Source organism: Salmo salar, chromosome 21 (assembly GCF_965601325.2).
Source record: "Salmo salar chromosome 21, fSalSal1, whole genome shotgun sequence".
Taxonomy (NCBI): Eukaryota; Metazoa; Chordata; class Actinopteri; order Salmoniformes; family Salmonidae; genus Salmo; species Salmo salar.
In genome coordinates, this window is record NC_138311.1 from 42,841,037 (window position 1) to 42,864,912 (window position 23,876).

General features: G+C 45.6%; 1 protein-coding gene across 4 annotated transcripts in view; it reads right to left on the minus strand.

Moving 5' to 3' along the window:
- LOC106582334 (diacylglycerol kinase beta-like) overlaps positions 1-23,876 on the minus strand; it is a 191,201-nt gene that overhangs the window by 53,864 nt on the left and 113,461 nt on the right. For all 4 annotated transcript variants that reach the window (XM_045704808.2, XM_045704806.2, XM_014165320.3 and 1 more), the window contains one exon: positions 16,487-16,551. In XM_045704808.2, coding sequence (XP_045560764.1) covers positions 16,487-16,551 — 65 coding nt within the window. The remainder of the gene's footprint in view (positions 1-16,486; positions 16,552-23,876) is intronic.

Here is a 23,876-nt window from a genome sequence, read left to right on the forward strand (position 1 = left end):
CCCTTTCCCCCCTCCTCTTTCTGTGGTGGCTGAATTGAAAGAGTGAACATATGTAACCTTTATTTAACTAGGAAAGTCAGTTAAGAACAAATTCTTATTTACAATGACGGCCTACCCCGGCCAAACCCGGACGAAGCTGGGCCAATTGTGTGCCACCCTATGGGACTCCCAATCATTGCCGGATGTGATACAAGAGGGTGTAGCAGTCAGACGTCTTTGTCTTTGTCCTGTTGTGTCCCTTGTATATATCTTTTTACATATTTTTCTCCGTATATCTTTTAAAAATAATTTCCTAAACCTCAACTTCTAAACACTCTCCTGCAACCCGCCTCAACCAATGTGGCGTGGATCTGTTTTTCTTTTTAAAGTATTTCTATTTACTTCGGATCTGGAATCCCTCAACTGAAGCTAGCCAGCTAACTACCTACCAGCTATCAGTCAGGAAACCATTGCTAGCGGTCATCAGCTAACCTTTAGCTCGGAAAGCTCTCGCCAGTTCGAACAACGTGACTCAAACCAGAGCATAACGGACCTATTATTATTTTGTATTTTTTTCCCCCCATATCCCCGGATTCCTACCGCAAACTCTGAACATTTTCATCTGGATCTTCGCAATCCCGGGTGACTACTCCTGGCTAGCGTTTCCATCCCGGAGCAAGCACCATTTAGCCTGAAGCTAGCCCGGCCAGGGCTCCTGTGCTACCACCGAAGCCCACTCCTGGGCTACAATATCCGGACCCCTTCTACTGCCGGTACGGGGCACGGAACCCCGCCGATCCTCTACGACTGGAAAACCGACATAATCTGCCCGAGGATTCCAACAGGCCCCTCAGGCGTGACATCCGCTGAAGGCCCATTCTACTAACCGCGGCCTACTAGCTACCTAGAGCTACTTGGAACCCTACTAATTCCATGACTGGTCTATCGACGTCACTGCATGAAGAGGCAAAAACAGACTTACCCCCATCGCGACGTCCCCCAAAGGCTAACTTGCTATCCCCGGTCTGTTAACTGCTAGCTTGCTTGCCTCGGTCTGCTAACTGCTAGCTTGCTTGCCTCGGTCTACTAACTGCTAGCTTGCCTGCCCCGGTCTGCTAACTGCTAGCCCCGGTCTGCCAACTTCTTGCTTGCTAACCTGGTCTGCTAACTGCTAGCTTGCCAGCCCCGGTCTGCTAACTGCTAGCTTGTTTAGCCCCGGCCTACTAACTGTTAGCTTGTTAGCATCAGCCTGCTAACTGTCTGAATCGCCGTGTCCCCAGTCAGGCCAACCACTCACTGCATGCCTCTCTCTAATATCAATATGCCTCGTTCATTACTGTCCTGGTTAGTGATTACTGTCTTATTTCAATGTAGAGCCTCTAGCTCTGCTCAATATGCCTTAACCAACCATGTTGTTCCACCTCCTACATATGCGATGACCTCACCTGGTTTAAACGTCTCTAGAGACTATATCTCTCTCATCATTACTCAATGCCTAGGTTTACCTCCAATGTACTCACATCCTACCTTACCTTTGTCTGTACACTATGCCTTGAATCTATGCTATCGTGCCCAGAAACCTGCTCCTTTTACTCTCTGTTCCGAACGTGCTAGACGGCCAGTTCGTATAGCCTTTAGCCGTACCCTTATCCTACTTCTCCTCTGTTCCTCTGGTGATGTGGAGGTTAATCCAGGTCCTGCAGTGCCTAGCTCCACTCCCACTCCCCAGGTGCTCTCATTTGTTGACTTCTGTAGCCGTAAAAGCCTTGGTTTCATGCATGTAAACATTAGAAGCCTACTCCCTAAGTTTGTTTTACTCACTGCTTTAGCACACTCTGCCAACCCGGATGTCTTAGCCGTGTCTGAATCCTGGTTTAGGAAAACCACCAAAAACCCTGAAATCTCCATCCCTAACTATAACATTTTCCGCCAAGATAGAACTGCCCAAAGGGGCCGGTGTTGCAATCTACTGCAAAGATAGCCTGCAGAGTTCTGTATTACTATCCAAGTCTGTCCCAAACAATTCAAGCTTCTACTTCTAAAAATTCACCTTTCCAGAAACAAGTCTCTCACTGTTGCCGCTTGCTATAGACCACCCTCTGCCCCCAGCTGTGCCCTCGATACCATATGTGAATTGACCGCCCCCCACCTATCCTCTGAGCTCGTGCTACTAGGTCACCTAAACTGGGACATGCTTAACACTCCGGCCATCCTACAATCTAAGCTTGATGCCCTCAATCTCACACAAATTATCAATGAACCTACCAGGTACAACCCCAAATCCGTAAACACGGGCACCCTCATAGATGTCATCCTAACCTTCCCTGTGGCTCAGTTGGTAGAGCATGGTGTTTGCAACGACAGCATGGTGTGTGCAACGCCAGGGTTGTGGGTTTGATTCCCACGGGGGGCCAGTACACAAAAAAAAAGTAGGAAATGTGTGCATTCGCTACTGTAAGTCGCTCTGGATAAGATCATCTGCTAAATGACTAAAATGTAAAAATGTAACTATCTCGCCCTCCAAATACACCTCTGCTGTTTTCAATCAAGATCTCAGCAATCATTGCCTGCATCCGTAATGGGTCTGCGACCAAACGATCACCCCTCATCACTGTCAAACGCTCCCTAAAACACTTCTGCGAGCAAGCCTTTCTAATCGACCTGGCCGGGGTATCCTGGAATGACATTGACCTCATCCCGTCAGTAGATGATGCCTGGCTATTCTTTAAAAGTGCCTTCCTCATCATCTTAAATAAGCATGCCCTACTCAAAAAATGTAGAACTAGGAATAGTTTTTGTCCTTGGTCCAGACCTGTCTGCCCTTGACCAGCACAAAAACATCCTGTGGCGTTCTGCATTAGCATTGAATAGCCCGGACTAGACAAATCAGCCGGACTAGACAATCTGCACCCTCTCTTTCTAAAATGATCGGCCGAAATTGTTGCAACCCCTATTACTAGCCTGTTCAACCTCTCTTTCGTATCATCTGAGATTCCCAAAGATTTGAATGCTGCCACGGTCATCCCCATCTTCAAAGAGGGTGACACTCTAAACCCAAACTGCTACAGACCTATATCTATCCTACCCTGTCTTTCTAAGTTCTTCGAAAGCCAAGTTACAGATTACCGACCATTTCGAATCCCACCGTACCTTCTCCGCTATGCAATCTGGTTTCAGAGCTGGTCATGGGTGCATCTCAGCCACGCTCAAGGTCCTAAACAACATCATAACCACCATCGATAAGAGACATTACTGTGCAGCCGTATTCATCGACCTGGCCAAGGCTTTCGACTCTGTCAATCACCACATTCTTTTTGGCAGACTCGACAGCCTTGGTTTCTCAAATGATTGCCTCGCCTGGTTTACCAACTACTTCTCTGATAGAGTTCAGTGTGTCAAATCGGAGGGCCTGTTGTCCGGACCTCTGGCAGTCTCCATGGGGGTGCCACAGGGTCCAATTCTCGGGCCGAATCTCTTCTCTGTATACATCAATGATGTTGCTCTTGCTGCTGGTGATTCTCTGATCCACCTCTACGCAGACGACACCATTCTGTATACTTCTGGCCCCTCTTTGGACACTGTGTTAACTAACCTCCAGACGAGCTTCAATGCCATACAACTCTCCTTCCGTGTCCTCCAACTGCTCTTAAACGCAAGTAAAACTAAATGCATGCTATTCAATCGATCACTGCCCGCACCTGCCCGCCCGTCCAGCATCACTACTCTGGACGGCTCTGACTTAGAATACGTGGACAACTACAAATACCTGAGTGTCTGGTTAGAATGTAAACTCTCCTTCCAGACTCACATTAAGCATCTCCAATCCAAAATTAAATCTAGAATCGGCTTCCTATTTCGCAACAAAGCATCCTTCTCTCATGCTGCCAAACATACCCTCGTGAAACTGACCATCTGAATCTGAAACTGAAACTGATCCTCGACTTCGGCGATGTCATTTACAAAATAGCCTCCAACAGTCTACTCAACAAACTGGATGCAGTCTTTCACAGTGCCATCCGTTTTGTCACCAAAGCCCCATACACTACCCAACATTGCGACCTGCACGCTCTCGTTGGTTGGCCCTCGCTTCATACTCGTCGCCAAACCCACTGGCTACAGGTCATCTACAAGTCTCTGCTAGGTAAAGCCCCACCTTATCTCAGCTCACTGGTCACCATAGCAGCACCCACTTGTGGCATGGGCTCCAGCAGGTATATATCACTGGTCACCCCCAAAGCCAATTCCTCCTTTGGTCGCCTTTCCTTCCAGTTCTCTGCTGCCAATGACTGGAAGGATCTACAAAAACTTCTGAAGCTGGAGACTCATATCTCCCTCACTAGCTTTAAGCACCAGCTGTCAGAGCAGCTCACAGATCACTGCACCTGTACATAGCCCATCTGTAAACAGCCCATCTATCTACCTACCTCATCCCCATACTGTATTTATTTATTTATCTTGCTCCTTTGCACCCCAGTATCTCTACTTGCACATTCATCTTCTGCACATCTACCATTCCAGTGTTTAATTGCTATATTGTAATTGCTTTGCCACCATGGCCTATTTATTGCCTTAATAACATACCTCATTTGCACTCACTGTATATAGACTTTGTCACGTCCTGAACATAGAAAGCTGTTATTTTCTATGGTAGAGTAGGTCAGGGCATGACAGTTTTTTTTTCTAGTTTAGATTTTCTATGTTTTTATATTCTAGTTTTTGTATTTCTCTGTTGTTGTTTTTTGGGATGATCTCCAGTGAGAGGCAGCTGGTCATCGTTGTCTCTAATTGGAGATCATACTTAAGTAGTTGTTTTTCCCACCTGGGTTTGTGGGAGATTGTTTTTGAGTTAGTGTATGTTGCACCACTTCGTCACGGTTTGTTGTTTTTCATTCTTTAGTTTATTTGTCTTTCTTGCATAGTTTCACAGTTCAATAAAATATGTGGAACGATACACACGCTGCACTTTGGTCCGCTCCTTCCGACGAACGACGTGACAGAATCTCCCACCACCAAAGGACCAAGCAGCGTGTCCAGGAGGAGCAGGGATCCTGGGCTCGGGAAAGAAAAGAGTGGAGGACATCCTGGACCTGGGAGGAGGTAATGCAGGGGACAAGACCCTAACATGGAAGCAGGCGGAGATAGCGAGAGAGGAAAGGCAACAATACGAGGAACTAGCACGGCAACGACGGAAGCTCGAGAGACAGCTCCAAAAAACGTTTTGGGGTGGCACACGAGGAGATTGACGGAGTCAGGTTGTAGACCTGAGCCAACTCTCCGTGCTTACCGTAGGGAGCATGTGACCAGTCAGGCACCTAGTTATGCTGTGATGCACACTATATCACCAGTGCGCATTCATAGCCCGGTGCGATCCGTGCCTGCGCCCCGCATTTGCCGTGCTAGAGTGAGCATTCAGCCAGGACGGATTGTGCCGGCTCAGCGCTCCTGGTCTCCAGTACGCCTCCGTCCAGGATATCCTGCGCCAGCTCTACGCACTGTGTCGCCAGTACGCCTTCACAGCCCAGTTCGTCCTGTGCCAGCGCCCCGCACTTGCCGGGCTACACTGAGCATCCAGCCAGGACGGGTTGTGCCAGCCATACGCTCCAGACCTCCAGTGCGCCTCCACGGTCCAGTCTATCCTGTCCCGGCTCCTCGCACTCGCCCTGAAGTGCTTGTCACCAGTCTGGGGCCACCTGTCCCGGCTCCATGCACTAGGCCTCCAGTGAGTCTCTCCAGTCCAGTGTGTCCTGTTCCTGCTCCCTGCACTCGCCCTGAGGTGTGTGTTACCAGTCTGGTGCCACTTGTGCCATCCCCACGCATCAGGCCTCCAGTGCGCCATCCCAGTCCGGGGTGTCCTGTTCCTGCTCCCCGCACTCGCCCTGAGGTGTGTGTTACCAGTCTGGCGCCACCTGTGCCAGCCCCACGCATCAGGCCTCCAGTGCGCATTCCCAGTCCAGAGCTTCCGGCGACATTTCCCAGTCCAGAGCTTCCGGCGACATTTCCCAGTCCGGAGCTTCCGGCGACAGTTCCCAGTCCGGAGCTTCCGGCGACAGTTCCCAGTCCGGAGCTTCCGGCGACAGTTCCCAGTCCGGAGCCTCCTGAGAGGACCCGCAGTCCGGAGCCTCCTGAGAGGGCCCGCAGTCCGGAGCCTCCTGAGAGGGCCCGCAGTCTGGAGCCTCCAGCGGCGGTCTGCAGTCCGGAACCTCCAGCGGCGGTCTGCAGTCCGGAACCTCCAGCGGCGGTCTGCAGTCCGGAACCTCCAGCGGCGGTCTGCAGTCCGGAACCTCCAGCGTCAGTCTGCAGTCCGGAACCTCCGGTGATCATCAGCGGTCCGGGTCCTTCAGCGACGATCCAGGGTCCGGTGACACAAAAGCGGAGGGATCAGCGGGCGGAGCGGGGGCTACGCCCCGAACCGGAGCCGCCTCCTCTGCTGGAGGATCCGCGGGATGAGAAGGTTCTTCATTCTGCACCAGAGCCGCCACCGACATTAGTCACCCACCCTAACACTCCCTTTTTAATTATTTTTTTTTTAGGTTGTGTTCGGAGTCCGCACCTTTGGGGGTGGGGGGGTACTGTTACGTCCTGACCATAGAAAGCTGTTATTTTCTATGGTAGAGTAGGTCAGGGCGTGACAAGGTTTTTTTCTAGTTTAGATTTTCTATGTTGTTATGTTTTTGTATTTCTATGTTGTTGTTTTTTTGGGATGATCTCCAATTAGAGGCAGCTGATCATCATTGTCTCTAATTGGACATCATACTTAAGTAGTTGTTTTTCCCACCTGGGTTTGTGGGATATTGTTTTTGAGTTAGAGTTTGTTGCACCTCTTCGTCACGGTTTGTTGTTTTTGTTCTTTAGTTTATTTGTGTATCTTGCATAGTTTCACAGTTCAATAAAATATGTGGAACGATACACACGCTGCACTTTGGTCCGCTCCTTCCGACGAATGACGTGACAGACTTTTTGTTTTCTTTTGTTCTATTGTATTATTGACTGTATATTTTGTTTATTCCACATGTAACTCTGTGTTGTTGTATGTGTCGAATTGCTATGCTTTATCTTGGCCAGGTCGCAGTTGCAAATGAGAACTTGTTCTCAACTAGCCTACTTGGTTAAATAAAGGTGAAATTAAAATAAAATAAAAAATAAATACAGCCTGGATAAAATAATGTCAAAAGTGAGACTCGGTCTTTCATTACACTCCTGGTTAAATGCAACCTAGCTGGCCTACCTGCCTCTCCTCTTATCTGCGTTGATACCTCTGGGAAACCATTGGGCTTTAAATAAGACACTGCATTGTCATTGTAATCAAACCAACAAAAACATCTAGAGATTCTTTCTTGTTTCTTACAGGGCAATCCAACACTTCCTAATCTACAACTTCCTCTCTCCACACGCACACACGCACACACAGACACGCGCACACATGCACACTGGTAAAATTGTTAATGCTGGTAATACTGGTACTACTGGTGCCACTGGTAATACTGGTGCTACAGGTAATACTGTTACTACTGGTGCCACTGGTAATACTGGTGCTACTGGTGCTACTGGTACTACTGGTGCCACTGGTAATACTGGTGCTAATGGTGCTACTGGTAATACTGGTGCTACAGGTGCTTCTGCTAATACTGGGGCTACTGGTGCTTCTGGTAATACTGGTGCTGCTCGTACTACTGGTGCTACTGGCACTACTGGTGCTACTGGTGCTACTGGTACTACTAGTAATACTGGTGCTACTGGTAATACTGGTACTACTAGTAATACTGTTGCTACTGGTAATACTGGTGCTACTGGTACTACTGGTGCTACTAGTACTACTGGTGCTACTGGTAATACTGGTAATGCTGGTAATACTGGTGCTACTGGTACAACTAGTACTACTGGTGCTACTGGTGCTACTAGTACTACTGGTACTACTTGTGCTACCAGTGCTACTAGTGCTACTAGTACTACTGGTGCTACTGGTGCAACTGGTGCTACTGGTGCTACTAGTACTGCTAGTGCTACTGGTGCTACTAGTACTACTGGTGCTACTGGTAATACTGGTACTACTAGTAATACTGGTGCTACTGGTAATACTGGTGCTACTGGTAATACTGGTACTGCTACTAATACTGGTACTACTGGTGCTACTGGTGCTACTAGTACTACTGGTACTACTTGTGCTACCAGTGCTACTAGTGCTACTAGTACTACTGGTGCTACTGGTAATACTGGTGCTACTGGTGCTACTGGTGCTACTAGTACTGCTGGTGCTACTGGTTCTACTAGTACTACTGGTACTACTGGTAATACTGGTACTACTAGTAATACTGGTGCTACTGGTAATACTGGTGCTACTGGTAATACTGGTACTGCTAGTAATACTGTTGCTACTGGTAATACTGGTGCTACTGGTATTACTGGTGCTACTGGTACTACTGGTGCTACTGGTGCTACTAGTACTACTGGTGCTACTGGTGCTACTGGTACTACTGGTCCTACTGGTGCTACTAGTGCTACTGGTACAACTAGTACTACTGGTGCTACTGGTGCTACTAGTACTACTGGTACTACTTGTGCTACTAGTGCTACTAGTACTACTGGTGCTACTGGTGCTACTGGTGCTACTAGTACTGCTGGTGCTACTGGTGCTACTAGTGCTACTGGTGCTACTGGTAATACTGGTACTACTAGTAATACTGGTGCTACTGGTAATACTGGTGCTACTGGTGCTACCGGTACTGCTAGTAATACTGGTACTACTGGTGCTACTGGTGCTACTAGTACTACTGGTACTACTTGTGCTACCAGTGCTACTAGTGCTACTAGTACTACTGGTGCTACTGGTAATACTGGTGTTACTGGTGCTACTGGTGCTACTAGTACTGCTGGTGCTACTGGTTCTACTAGTACTACTGGTACTACTGGTAATACTGGTACTACTAGTAATACTGGTGCTACTGGTAATACTGGTGCTACTGGTGCTACTAGTACTACTGGTGCTACTGGTGCTACTAGTACTACTGGTGCTACTGGTAATACTGGTGCTACTGGTGCTACTGGCACTACTGGTGCTACTGGTGCTACTAGTAATACTGGTACTACTGGTGCTACTGGTGCTACTAGTACTACTGGTGCTACTGGTGCTACTGGTGCTACTAGTACTACTGGTGCTACTGGTAATACTGGTACTACTGGTGCTACTGGTACTACTGGTGCTACTGGTGCTACTAGTAATACTGGTACTACTGGTGCTACTGGTACTACTTGTGCTACTGGTGCTACTGGTACTACTGGTGCTACTAGTACTACTGGTACTACTTGTGCTACCAGTGCTACTAGTTCTACCAGTACTACTGGTGCTACTAGTACTGCTGGTGCTACTGGTAATACTGGTGCTACTGGTGCTACTGGTGCTACTAGTACTACTGGTACTACTTGTGCTACCAGTGCTACTAGTGCTACTAGTACTACTGGTGTTACTAGTACTACTGATGCTACTGGTAATACTGGTGCTACTGGTGCTACTAGTACTACTGGTGCTACTGGTACTACTGGTACTACTGGTGATACTGGTGCTACTAGTACTACTGGTACTACTTGTGCTACCAGTGCTACTAGTGCTACTAGTACTACTGGTGCTACTGGTAATACTGGTGCTACTGGTGCTACTAGTACTACTGGTACTACTTGTGCTACCGGTGCTACTGGTGCTACTAGTACTACTGGTAATACTAGTACTACCGGTGCTACTGGTAATACTGGTACTACTGGTGCTACTAGTACTACTGGTGTTACTGGTAATACTGGTACTACTGGTGCTACCGGTGCTACTGGTAATACTGGTAATACTGGTAATACCGGTGCTACTGGTAATACTGGTGCTACTGGTAATACTGGTACTACTGGTGCTACTGGTAATACTGGTACTACTGGTGCTACTGGTAATACTGGTACTACTGGTGCTACTGGTAATACTGGTACTACTGGTGCTACCGGTGCTACTGGTAACACTGGTGCTACTGGTGTTACTGGTTCCCGAGTGGCACAGCGGTCCCTGGTTTGAATCCAGGCTGTATCACATCCGGCCGTGATCGGGAGTCCCATAGGGCGGCGCACAATTGGCCCAGCATCGTCCGGGTTTGGCCGGGGTAGGCCGTCATTGTAAATAAGAATTTGTTCTTAACTGACTTGCCTAGTTAAATAAATAAATACTGGTAATACTGGTACTACTGGGAATCATGCCTGCTGATGGCTGCTTCACTGACTGAAGTGTCAAATCTCACACGTTCCTCGCCTCCCAAATAGTCCCACAAGGGGGAGGGGGGCAGTGTGTGGAAATGTGTGTGTGACAGAGAGAACAAAACACTCAGGGAAGACCCCTTATGCCACTCACTCTGAATTCAGCTATGTCAAAGATTTGAGACCAAAGTATCTAGTCTCTGATGAACTGTAGATCGAGAGCAACTGTCCTGTACCAATCAATATTTAATAAGGTAAAGATTAAGTTATATGAAGTATTAAAAACCAAAGGGTTGTTCACAGAGCATTGCGTTGACACTGAAATTGATGCCAAATTGAATAGTTGCAGCCTTGATGTAAACGCCCTTAGCCAGGCCAGTGCTACATTATTGTCTCTGTCTGGGATGCTAGCCTAATGGCACAGACAACCAGCCAGCCAGTCAGACAACCAGCCAGCCAGTCAGACAACCAGCCAGCCAGCCAGACAACCAGCCAGCCAGTCAGACAACCAGCCAACCAATCAGACAGCCAGCCAGTCAGACAATCAGTGACAGAGTCAACAGAATCAACAGCATCACAGCATTGATCTTTTTTGGAATACTTTTGGAATGTGTTTGTGTCCCAAATGGCACCCCGTTCTCTATATAGTGCACTACTTTTGACCAGGGCAGGGCCTATAGGGTTATGGTCAAAAGTAGTGCACTAAATCAGGAATATGGTGCCATTTTTAAAGCCCAAACAGTGTCTATCTTATGTGACAAAATAACAATTGTGATAACCAGCCATTCAGCAGCAGGCTAACCCCTCTCTCTCTCTCTCAATCGCTCTCTCTATAATGTTTCAGTCAACCCAGTGCCTTAAATTATGACAATAATCAGAGCCAAATCCTGATGCAGAAATAGCTTTTATTTGACTTCTAAAATTAGAATTGAACTTCGATAAAGATTAGAATGTGTCCTGCTAATCTCAAACTCTTGGACTCAATATGTTAGCCAGCATTAGACTATGGCAGTAAATCACCACTGTCTCAGTGTTAGATTCATATTATTTATTAAATATTCATGCATGCTGCTCCATTTCAACCTCCCATATGGCCTCTGTTGTCCCTTCCTAAACCCCCTAACTCACGGACTCACACGTACACGTGCACGTGCACGCGCACAAACACACACACACACACACACACACACACACACACACACACACACACACACACACACACACACACACACACACACACACACACACACACACACACACACACAGGCCTCAAGGGCAACTGCAATCAAAGAGGACAGACAGACATGCCACACTCTTCCTACTGCATTATCAAAAGCCCATACTGCTTTGGGCTATGTTACGTGTGCTTTTTACTGTGCATCTCAATGGAAAACATCAGTGAGCAGAGCAGGCATCAGGGGGGGATAAAGTCAAACAAAGTCTGGAAATGAAAGAGATTAACATCAAAGGAGTTACGATGCACCGTAAAAGACCACTGGTAGGGTGTATGTGTGAGAATGTGTGTGTGTGTGTGTGTGTGTGTGTGTGTGTGTGTGTGTGTGTCAGGTGCTGGGGGCTGGGGGATTTATTTATTTAAATTTTCCCCACACAGTATTTAGTACATACATCATGACATCACTGTTTGCTGCCCATTAAGCTCGTCAACCTCCCAAATTGTGTTCATCTTTCCCTCAATTTTTGCAATTTGAAGACAGAATGAGACATGACTGACTTGAAACCAATGTTCCCTCTAATTATTTTTGGCACTGAGCAAATCTCAGGTCTGCTGAGAGCAAACTTGAACGTTGTGAAAATACTGTGCAACTTCCAGCGTGTGTTTCCTGTGAACACTGAGGCTGTACCTGTTTTAAGTTACAGTTAACAGTGGCCATGTAGGCTATTGTGGATATTTCATCCTAATGTAGCCCTACAGTACCAGAGTGGCCTACCATCAAAAGCAATGGAGAAAATGCATCCCATAACATTTTTACATGGAAATGGCTGTTCTATCATTCAGCCTACAGTAGCAGCCAATGTGTGGAATTTCAATGTAGGCCTACATTCCATTAAACTTTTGAAAAATAACATGCAGGACTTAACATTAACCTGTTTATCCACTTGTCCTTCAGACAAGGAGGTGACTGAAAATGTTGTGTTGTTTGATGCAAGAAACCACTTTACAAAATAAAATGCATTATTATTCCATACCATTATTACAGCGAATCAGACAAATTATGCTACCCTCTGTCTATTGGCTACTTAGCTTAGTCAAGGCTGTCTCAAAATACAACACTGCCCCTTTAAGACAAAAACAATTACCTCTTTACCTGACTTGCTTTTTAGAGATGTCTAGAAATTAACCTCTTGACGTTACCCTAGGATAGGGGGCGCCACAGCGCATTTTGGAAAAAATTCATGCCCATTTTCAACGGCCTACTAATCAAACTCAGAAGCTAGGATATGCATATAATTAATACCTGTGGATAGAAAATACCCTAAAGTTTCTAAAACTGTTTGAATGGTGTCTGTGAGTATAACAGAACTCATATGGCAGTCAAAACCCCGAGACCGATTGAAACAGGAAGTGGAATTCTGAATTGTGGACTCAACTTCACGTCGTTGCCTATTATTCACACCGTGAGCTATCGTTCATTGAGCTTGATCTTGCTTCCACAAGATGTCCCCAGTCTTTACAAAGTGTTTTGAGCCTTCTACTGTCGAAACTCAGTGAATGAGACGCGTTGGAAATTGGTCACAGGGGGAGGGCCATCACCATTATGACGCCGGCGGCCCTGTCTACCCCCACCTTTGGAAACGTTTTGAAACACAATACAATCGTCCCCCTCGAATCTTATTGGCTCTCTTGTTGAAACAGGCCCTGAAGATTTATGTTATACAACGTTTGACGTTTGAACTAACCTAAATGGGAAAAAAATGTTTTATTTCGAAACGGCTGTCCCGCGCCCGGCAGAGTATTTGGATACAGCATTCAGACGCGCTAACAACAGCAAGCTAATGGAACATAAAGGATGGACTTTTTCGACCGAAAATACATCTGTTGTGGACCTGGGATTCCTGAAAGTGCTTTCTGATGAAGACAACTAAAGGTAAGCGATTATTGACAATATTACACAAGATTAGATGTGATATGCGATTGTTCCAAGATGGCGCCGAGCTACGTTTACTAGCTCATTTTCTGAGTATCGCATCCCCTTTTATCGCTAAGTGTGATTACCCAGTAAAGTTATTTTTAAATCTGGTATGACAGGTGCTTTCAAGAGATATTCATCTATAAATCTTAGAATGACAATATTACATTTTAAAAATTTAAAAGTAAATTGTAGCACTGTTTCCCGGGATGCATTTGACGGGAAAATAGTTAGTCAACATCAGACGCCGATGTAAAATGCTGTTTTCATATATAAATATGAACTTTATTGAACAAAAGAATGCATGCATTGTGTAACATGATGTCCTAGGTGTGTCATCTGATGAAGTTTGTAAAAGGTTAGTGCTGCATTTAGCTGTTTTTGGTTATTTGTGATGCATGTGGTTGGTCGGAAAATGGCTATGTTGTAGCTTTTACGATGGACTCCTCTAACATAATCTAATGTTTTGCTTTTCCTGTAAAACCTTTTTGAAATCGGACGACGTGGGTCGATTCAGGAGAGGTGTATCTATAAAACGATATGAGACAGTCCTATATTTGAATTTTCTTTTTTTACATTTCGTTATGCTAATATCGCAAGGAGTTTTCGCTGGATTTTGATCCCGCTGACGGGACGAGACGCTCAAGAGGGAAAACTCTAGAACAGTGGTCACCGACCTTGTCTGAGTCAAGATCACTTTGAGTCAAAACGCAAGCCGACATCTACCGCTCAGATTTGTTTTTAACATGACTTAAAAAATGTAAGCCTATGCAACATTAACCAATTAAAAACAGTACTGTAGCAATGAGGTTTCTGCAGTAAGCTATAGGCCCAATACATTATTATTGTCTTTGCTTGTTCTGCAAATAAATTGGCTCCAGAATGGTGCAGTGGTCTAAGACACTGTATCTCAATGCTAGAGGCAGCCTGGTTCGAATCCAGGCTGTATCACAATTGGCCATGTTTCGGAGTCCCATAGGGCGGTGCTCTATTGGCCCAGTGTGGTTAGGGTTTGGCCGGGGTAGGCAGCCATTGTAAATATGAATTTGTTCTTAACTGACTTGCCTAGTTAAATAAAGGGATTGTTGTTTGGGATATTAATTACATTTATATTTCAAATTTTGAGGTAGGCTATATGATCCCACTGATAATAGATCCATTGTTGTATTATTTGTGAAGCACAGCTGAGTGAGGATACATTTCAATAATTTTATTTTTATTTTTACTTTACTGGGCTGATGGTGCCTGCATCTGATGGTCAGACTCAGCGGAGGGAGAGAGCAGCAGATTGAGGGTCCACCTCAACATCCCTCCACTCTCCCTTTCCTCCACTGACACTGACTAAAAAGGGACACTGTCTTCCAGTTGTTGGAAAAACTCACGTTGCACATCATTATTTCTGTCTCATGCACAAACTCATGTTTTTACATTTACATTTTAGTCATTTAGCAGACGCTCTTATCCGGAGCGACTTACAGTAGCGAATGCATACATTTTTTCTCCATACTGGTCCCCCGTGGGAATCGAACCCACAACCCTGGCATTGCAAACACCATGCCCTACCAACTGAGCCACACGTTACTCTTATGAACAGAGAAAGTTAAATATTCCTTAATATTAAAAAAGACCCAAGCCGCTAATAATAACAACAACGCCAGCCTATAGATAGTTTCCTACTCATTCATTACTGCTGCACTGCTTGTTGTAGCGGAAATAGGAAGAACGCGTACTTTATGGCTTATAAAAGTGTTGAATACAAAGTGTTGACAGTGCTGAGTAACAACTTAAACATGAACTCACTCATAAAAACAGCAGCTCTGCTGTATTCGTTGACAGTCTCTCTCTAGTCATGGTTTTAAATGTTTTGAAATCTCACAGTATCAACTTTGCTGTAGCTTTCTTTTATGCCTGCTACGTTACTGCAAACACGGTCATCTGAGCCATCCGATTGGCCAGCGATAGACATTATTCTATCATAGTCTTCTGCTGAAAAACATATGTGTTATGGCTTTACACCCCTGATATATTGTGGAGAAAGAGTTACATGTCTATAAGAACACAAAGGGTGTTCTTTAATGGAAGCCTCTCAAAGATAATCCAGGTAGAATCAGGAATTCCCCAGGTCAGCTGTTTAGGCCCCTTACATTTTCAGTTTTTACTAACAACATGCCACTGGCTTTGAGAAAAGCAGCTTAAAGGGAACATTGATTGTGACATAATGAGACACAATGAGACATGATTGAGTTGAGACATATTGAGGCACAATGAGACATTATTGAGTTGAGACATATTGAGGCACAATGAGACATGATTGAGTTGAGACATAATGAGGCACAATGAGACATGATTGAGTTGAGAACTATGATTTGTTCTTTACACTTTGGTTCCTCTTGCCTTAAGTAGAGATGACAGATTCACCTTCAGACAGTCAGGGAGAGACAAACCCTTACATGATATTTCATTAAGAGCTTTTTATTCATTCTCTCGCTGCATTTAGTTATACTATGTGTCTGTCTGTCGACAGTAACCCTTCTATTCAATTGGTTTAAATGTGATGTAATAAAAAATCTTTATGCAAGGAAAATTGACTGGTAGAAAGAGTTGCATGGACTCCTGCTGCTTCTAATATGAGCTTTTGTATCAAAGAATCTCCTACTCTTACACAAGGACTGACTGGCAATGAATTCAAGTGGACATTCTTACATTATTAAACACGCATGTGTACAAATTGGTGTGTATAACCCCTTCCATAAATGTTTGACCCATGTACAAAATGTCACAGCCATTGCATCAGAAGGCATAGAATATGGCCCGTAGCAAAACAATACATGGTAGTGATCACATGACTTCAGGGCCGGCCAGTTAGAATAGACACTGGACTTTAGTCGCATGGATCGCTTCTTAGGAACCCTCAAATCCCTCATATCAGCTGGTTACCATTAACATCAAAGACAGAAGCCAGACATTTTTCAGAGCACAGAGATGGACTGTATCTAGTTGTGGTGGTAATTGATTCAGTTGGGAGCAGCTAATGAGTAATAATGACCATTTACTGTGTCCAAATAAGCAGTTTGAGACAAAAAAGGGATACCAGTACACATTAGTTAAGTGGAACAAAGTCTGTATCAATCTCTCACCTGCTGTTGAATTTCTCTGGGTGCTTCTCTCTCATCAAGTGGAAGCGGTGAGCGATGGAGGCGTCCTATAGGGTGAGACATAGGGCTGTATTAGGCTTTTACTGGGGCATTACCTTCCACTTTTGTGCCTGTGATCCTGGGTCTGTGTGATCCTGGGTCTGTGTGATCCTGGGTCTATGTGATCCTGGGTCTGTGTGATCCTGGGTCTGTGTGATCCTGGGTCTGTGTGATCCTGGATCTATGTGATCCTGGGTCTGTGTGATCCTGGCTCTGTGTGATCCTGGCTCTGTGTGATCCTGGCTCTGTGTGATCCTGGGTCTATGTGATCCTGGGTCTATGTGATCCTGGGTCTATGTGATCCTGGGTCTATGTGATCCTGGGTCTGTGTGATCCTGGGTCTGTGTGATCCTGGGTCTGTGTGATCCTGGGTCTGTGTGATCCTGGGACTGCACTAGGCCTGATAACAGGCTCATAATGTCACCACCTCAAATCAAATGTTATTTGTCACATGCGCCGAATACAATTAATTAATTTATTTTATTTAAACTTTATTTAACCAGGTGGCCAGTTGAGAAGTTCTTATTTACAACTGCGACCTGGCCAAGGTAAAGCAAAGCAGTGCGACAAAAACAAGAACACAGAGTTACACATAAACAAATGTACAGTCAATAACACAAATGAAAAGAAAAATAGAAAAATCTATGTACAGTGTGTGCAAATGTAGAAGATGTGCAGACTTTACCGTGAAATGCTTGCTTACGAGCTTAAAAATAAAAGTCACTATATAGGAAAGCTGGGTTGGAAACCTTCTCCATCGGTGCCATCGTCAAACCTATCCTCCTGCCCACCCGTGTTGTGTGTTTGACCCCAGCCCTGGAAGACCTCTGGGGGCAGGGGTAGACATAATCAGTCAAATGGCTCCAACACTAGGAATACCCCACTTATGAAGATGGGGTTTGGGTGTGTGTTCTCCAGAGCCCAGCTCTGCAATGACCTGAGGCCAGGATGAGCTCAGTCATATTAGTCTTGTGCTATGGACATGGTACAGAGTGAGACATGATGACTGTCTAGCATTGAAAGCATTACAATAGATAAATAAGTGATTTTATCAGAAGAAGACAGGAGGCTTTCCGGTAATGGGCAGGTGGAGAGAGGACAGGGTATGGAGGAAATTGTTAAATGACCAATGAACGTCATGTCCAAAAGAGAGAGACAACTGGCTTCCTACCAGTTGTGGTGATGGTGGTTATGAGAATGGTAACAAGACTGCAATGAAGATGGCAGTTATTTTGGTCATTTTGATCTGCTCCTAGAAATAAATGAACAAAGAACCTTTGGAAAGGTCATCAGGTCAAACTTGTTCTCAACGGGAAAAAAAGTCCCTGTCACTAGTACTTATGTTGTCTTGGTGACATTGCACAAATTGAAGCTAAAACACTTTCTGCTAACACAAAGAAGGATTAAAGCAAAGACAATGTCAAGATAGAGAGACACGAGCAGGAGAAGAGAGAGGTAGAGAGACAGAGAAAGAGAGCCATGGAGAGAGAGAGAAAGAAAGCACCAGAGAAAAGACGAGGGAGGAGAGGAGACTAGAAAAGACCGGAAGGTATAGCACGTCGCATCACCCTCACCTCTTCAGCCTCCTCCCACTATCCTCTGGAGCCTCTGTCATCTCCGGGGCCCTCCATTAAACCTCTCCAGGGCCCTCCCTTCATCAAACCTAGTGTATGTCCCACAACATCAGCAACTATTGTGTCCCAAAATATCTCTGCACCTGCCCGCTTGGCATGGCTCAGTGGCTATGAATATGGAATCCATTTAAACAGGAACCTGGGGAAACAGGTGCTATTGGCGGTCTGAACACCATAAACCATACACCAAATACTAGGCATAGTGATTAGAAGATGGGGGGATGGGGGGAGTTGGTTTGTTGTTAACCTCTAGGCCTTGTGCCATGTTTAAAAAAGGGAGGGAGAGCGGTGGAAAGAAATCATGACATTTGATACATTGAAGGACTGCATGTGCTGTATCTAGGGTGTGAAGGGGGAGGAGTGGACAAACAAACAAATCACTCGCTAGAAAAGAAAGGTTTTCAACCCATTGTGGGTAGTGCCCTTTCGGGAAAATTAACGTGTGCTCTGTGGATGTCATCGGCAACCTCTGAGGGAGATTCTGAGGAAAAGTGGGCGTCACCCCTATCTCCCCCCTCTCAACCCTCACCCCTATCTCCCCCCTCTCAACCCTCACTCCTATCTCCCCCCTCTCAACCCTCACCCCTATCTCCCCATACCTCCCCCCTCTCAACCCTCACTCCTATTTCCCCCCTCTCAACCCTCACCCTATCTCCCCCCTCTCAACCCTCACCCCTATTTCCCCCCTCACGACCTATTTCCCCCCTCTCAACCCTCACCCCATCTCCCCCCTCTTAACCCTCACCCCTATCTCCCCCCTTTCAACCCTAATCCCTATCTCCCCCTCTCAACCCTAATCCCTATCTCCCCCTCTCACTCCCCCTCTCAACCTTAATCCCTATCTCCCCCTCTCTCACTCCCCCCTCTCACCTCTCACCCCTAATCCCTATCTCCCCCTCACTCCCCCCTCTCAACCCTAATCCCTATCTCCCCCTCTCACTCCCCCCTCTCAACCCTAATCCCTATCTCCCCCTCTCTCACACCCCCCTCTCAACCCTAATCCCTATCTCCCCCTCTCTCTCACTCCCTCCTCTCAACCCTAATCCCTATCTCCCCCTCTCATTCCTCCCTCTCAACCCTAATCCCTATCTCCCCCTCTCTCTCTCACTCCCTCCTCTCAACCCTAATCCCTATCTCCCCCTCTCACTCCCTCCTCTCAACCCTAATCCCTATCTCCCCCTCTCACTCCCCCCCTCAATCCTAATCCCTATCTCCCCCTCTCAACCCTAATCCCTATCTCCCCCTCTCACTCCCCCTCTCAACCCTAATCCCTATCTCCCCCCTCTCAAACCTCCCCCTATTTGCCCCTCTCACTCCCCCCTCTCAAACTTATCCCCATCTCCCCCTTTCATTCTCCCCTTTAAACCCCCCTATTTTCTCCCTCTCACTCCCCCCTCTCAACGCTCACCCCTATCTCTCCCCTATCTCTCAACCCCTGGACACAAATTAAGATCAAGCCTGGTATAAACTCACTGGAGAATCACCATTGAAACAGCGTTTCAATAAGAGATATGAAGACGGTCAAATTGAACTGGAACTCTTGAGCTACATGTCCATAAAGGGTCATAGCGAGCCTATCATAGAGAGCCGCTGTGCCGCTGTGGAGTCCATCTGTGCCCCTGTCATCATAGCTGTTGGTAGCAGGTGTTAACCCAACTCGCTGGGGACCTGTTCCTGTGAATATGGGAGTGTGTGCTTTTATGGAAGCAATGCATGCTGCTTCCCTCCAGAGTTCATTTGTATCATTAGGGGTTATATACAGTGTCTTGTCTTTGTATAGCTGTGTGAGGTTGTGGGAAGTTGTGGGAAGTTGTGTGAGGTTATGTGAGGTTGTGTGAGGATGTGTGAAGTTGTGTGAGGGTATCTAGATTCATTTGAATTAGTGTTAAACCGGGTTCTCTGTTTTTTACTGTATATGATGTGTATCTGTATCTGTATCTGAATATGTATAATAGTGTGTATCTGTGTATATATAGCCAGTAGTGTGTATATGTGCATCTGTGTATATATAGCTAGCAGTGTGTATCTGTGTAGATATAGCTAGTTGTATGTATATGTGTAAATGTGTATATATAGTAGTGTGAATCTGTGTATATATAGCTAGTAGTGTGTACATGTGTATATAGCTAGTACTGTGCATTTGTGTATCTGTGTATGTATAGCAGTGTGTATCTGTGTATATATAGCCTGTAGTGTGTCTGTGTATGTATAGTAGTGTGTATTTGTGTATATATAGCTAGTAGTGTGCATTTGTGTATCTGTGTATGTATAGTAGTGTGTATCTGTGTATATATAGCTAGTAGTGTCTATCTGTGTATATATAGCTAGTAGTGTGTATCTGTGTATATATACAGTTGAAGTCTGAAGTTTACATACACTTAGGTTCGAGTCATTAAAACTCATTTTTCAACCACTCCACAAATGTCTTGTTAACAAACTATAGTTTTGGCAAGTCGGTTAGGACATCTACTTTGTGCATGACACAAGTAATTTTTCCAACAATTGTTTACAGAGAGATTATTTCACTTATAATTCACTGTATCACAATTCCAGTGGGTCAGAAGTTTACATGCACTAAGTTGACTGTGCCTTTAAAATTCCAGAAATTATGTCATGGCTTTAGAAGCTTCTGGTAGGCTAATTGACATCATTTGAGTCAATTGGAGGTGTACCTGTGGATGTATTTCAAGGCCTACCTTGAAATCAGCCAAGACCTCAGAAACAAATTGGAGACCTCCACAAGTCTGGTTCGTCCTTGGGAGCAATTTCCAAATGCCTGAAGGTACCACGTTCATCTGTACAAACAATAATACGCAAGTATAAACACCATGGGACCACGCAGCCGTCATACCGCTCAGGAAGGAGACGCGCTCTGTCTCCTAGAGATGAACGTACTTTGGTGCAAAAAGTGCAAATCAATCCCAGAAAAAAAGCAAAGGACCTTGTGAAGATGCTGGAGGAAATGGGTACAAAAGTATCTATATCCACAATGAAACAAGTCCCATATCGACATAACCTGAAAGGCCGCTCAGCAAGGAAGAAGCCACTGCTCCAAAACCGTCATAAAAAAGCCAGACTACGGTTTGCAACTGCACATGGGGACAAAGATCGTACTTTTTGGAGAAATGTCCTCTGGTCTGATGAAACAAAAAGAGAACTGTTTGGTCATAATGACAATCGTTATGTTTGGAGAAAAAAAGGGGGAGGCTTGCAAGCCGAAGAACACCATCCCAACCATGAAGCACAGGGGTGGCAGCATCATATTTCGGGGTTGCTTTGCTGCAGGAGGGACTGGTGCACTTCCCAAAATAGATGGCATCATGACAGGAAAACTATGTGGATATATTAACGCGACTTCTCAAGACATCAGTCAGGAAGTTGAAACTTGGTCACAAATGGGTCTTCCAAATGGACAATGACTCCAAGCATACTTACAAAGTTGTGGCAAAATAGCTTAAGGACAACAAAGTCAAGGTATTGGAGTGGCCATCACAAAGCCCTGACCTCAATCCCATAGAAAATTTGTTGGCAGAACTGAAAAAGCGTGTACAAGCAAGGAGGCCTACAAACCTGACTCAGTTACACCAGCTCTGTCAGGAGGAATGGGCCAAAATTCACCCAACTTATTGTGGGAAGCTTGTGGAAGGCTACCCGAAACGTTTAACCCAAGTTAAACAATTTAAAGGCAATGCTACCAAATACTAATTGAGTGTATGTAAACTTCTGACCCACTGGGAATGTGATGAAAAAAATAAAAGCTGAAATAAATCATTCTCTCTACTATTGTAACGGTTGTCGTCGGGAATAGAGGACCAAAACGCAGCAGGAATGTGGATGCTCATCTTGTTATTTATTTTAAATAAAGAGAACACCAAAATAACAAAACGAAGAACGCACGAACAACAAAACAGTCTTGTCATGCTCACACAGGCAAAACAAGAAACAATCTCCCACAACACCAAACCAAACAATTACCCATATATAGGACTCTCAATCAGAGGCAACGAGAAAGCACCTGCCTCCAATTGAGAGTCCAACCCCCCCATCAACCTAAACATAGACATACAACAAACCAGAAAGAACATAGAAATACAAAACATAGAAAATAGACCAAAACCCGGAAATAATAAATCAAACACCCTACTACATAAATCATCACCCCGAACCACATAAACAAAATACCCTCTGCCACGTCCTGACCAAACTACAATAACAAATAACCCTTATACTGGTCAGGACGTGACAACTATTATTATTTCACATTCTTAAAATGAAGTGGTGATCCTAACTGACCTAAGACAGGGAATCTTTACTAGGATTAAATGTCAGGAGTTGTGAAAAACTGAGTTTAAATGTATTTGGCTAAGTTGTATGTAAACTTCCAACTTCAACTGTAGCTAGTAGTATGTATCTGTGTAGGTATAGTAGTGTGTATATGTGCATGTACAGTAGTGTGTATGGTTTCTATGTGGGTTCACAGACAGAGAGACAGATAGGTTGAGGGGAGGTGGCTGTTTCCCTCCTATCTGGCCAGGTGTCACTCAGCACGGTCATTCATTACCGAGGTAACCCGGTCGGACCTGGCAGCCACTATCTTCCCGTCACTGATACTTCCCCTGACCTTCAGTGTGTTGCCAGCACTACTCCCTTCATTCCTCTCTTTCTCCCCCCTTCAACCCCCCCCCCCCACCCCCCCCACCCCCCTCTAACCTTCACTTCCTCTACCCTCCCTAGAGGCCTGGCCTGGCCGTCCTCTGAGCAAGCACTACTACTACTGTTGACACACAGGTCAGGTCACTGTGGATCGGATCCACAGTCCATAGAGTAGCATGGTGGGTAAGTAGCTGTAACTAACGCATAACCAGCCAGAAGGCCAGAGAGCATTACACGACGGGGCCAGAGCCAGGCACTCCCAGGCCCTCTCTTCTTCTCATAGCTAGCTAGAGAGCCACGCTTGGAGAGCAGATGGCTTGTTGATGGCAGGAAAGATAGTCAGGTTTCATCGTTCTCTCACACCCTGAAGTGATCGGCTTCCTCAGGGGCTGGGGTGAGGAAAGTGTGAGGAAGGGGTGGGGACACTTCTTTAATGGCTGCTGACATAGTGTGATTTCCCTCTCGCTAATTCTTCACACAGATTCTTTCCAGAGTGATGGTTGGGAATGGGATCACTCAGGGCTCAGGGATAATGTAATGCACTTTAGGAGTGTATGGAGTGCCTTTAATGTCCACTGTAAAGGCAAGGCAGGGAGGGAAGTCTTGGAGATTTCAATGGGGATGTGTGACTGAAGTGGGGCTGAATTGTTTGAATCCCAGGTGGGTTAAGGGGGCAAGGCAAGGTAGGGAAGGAAGTGTTGACATTTTCTCTGGGGATGTGGGATTGAAGTGGGCTCAGGGATTGGGTTGAAACCCAAGGTGCCTGCCACACGTACATGTAGGTTGGTGGCTCCTTAATTGGGGAAGAAGGGTCCGTGGCAATGGCTGGAGCATAATTAGTGGAATGGCATCAAATACATCACACAGTTTCCATGTGTTTGATGCAATTCCATTCGCTCCGTCCCAGCCATTACAGTGGGGGAAAAAAGTATTTGATCCCCTGCTGATTTTGTACGTTTGCCCACTTACAAAGAAATGATCAGTCTATAATTTTAATGGTAGGTTTATTTGAACAGTGAGAGACAGAATAACAACAAAAAAATCCA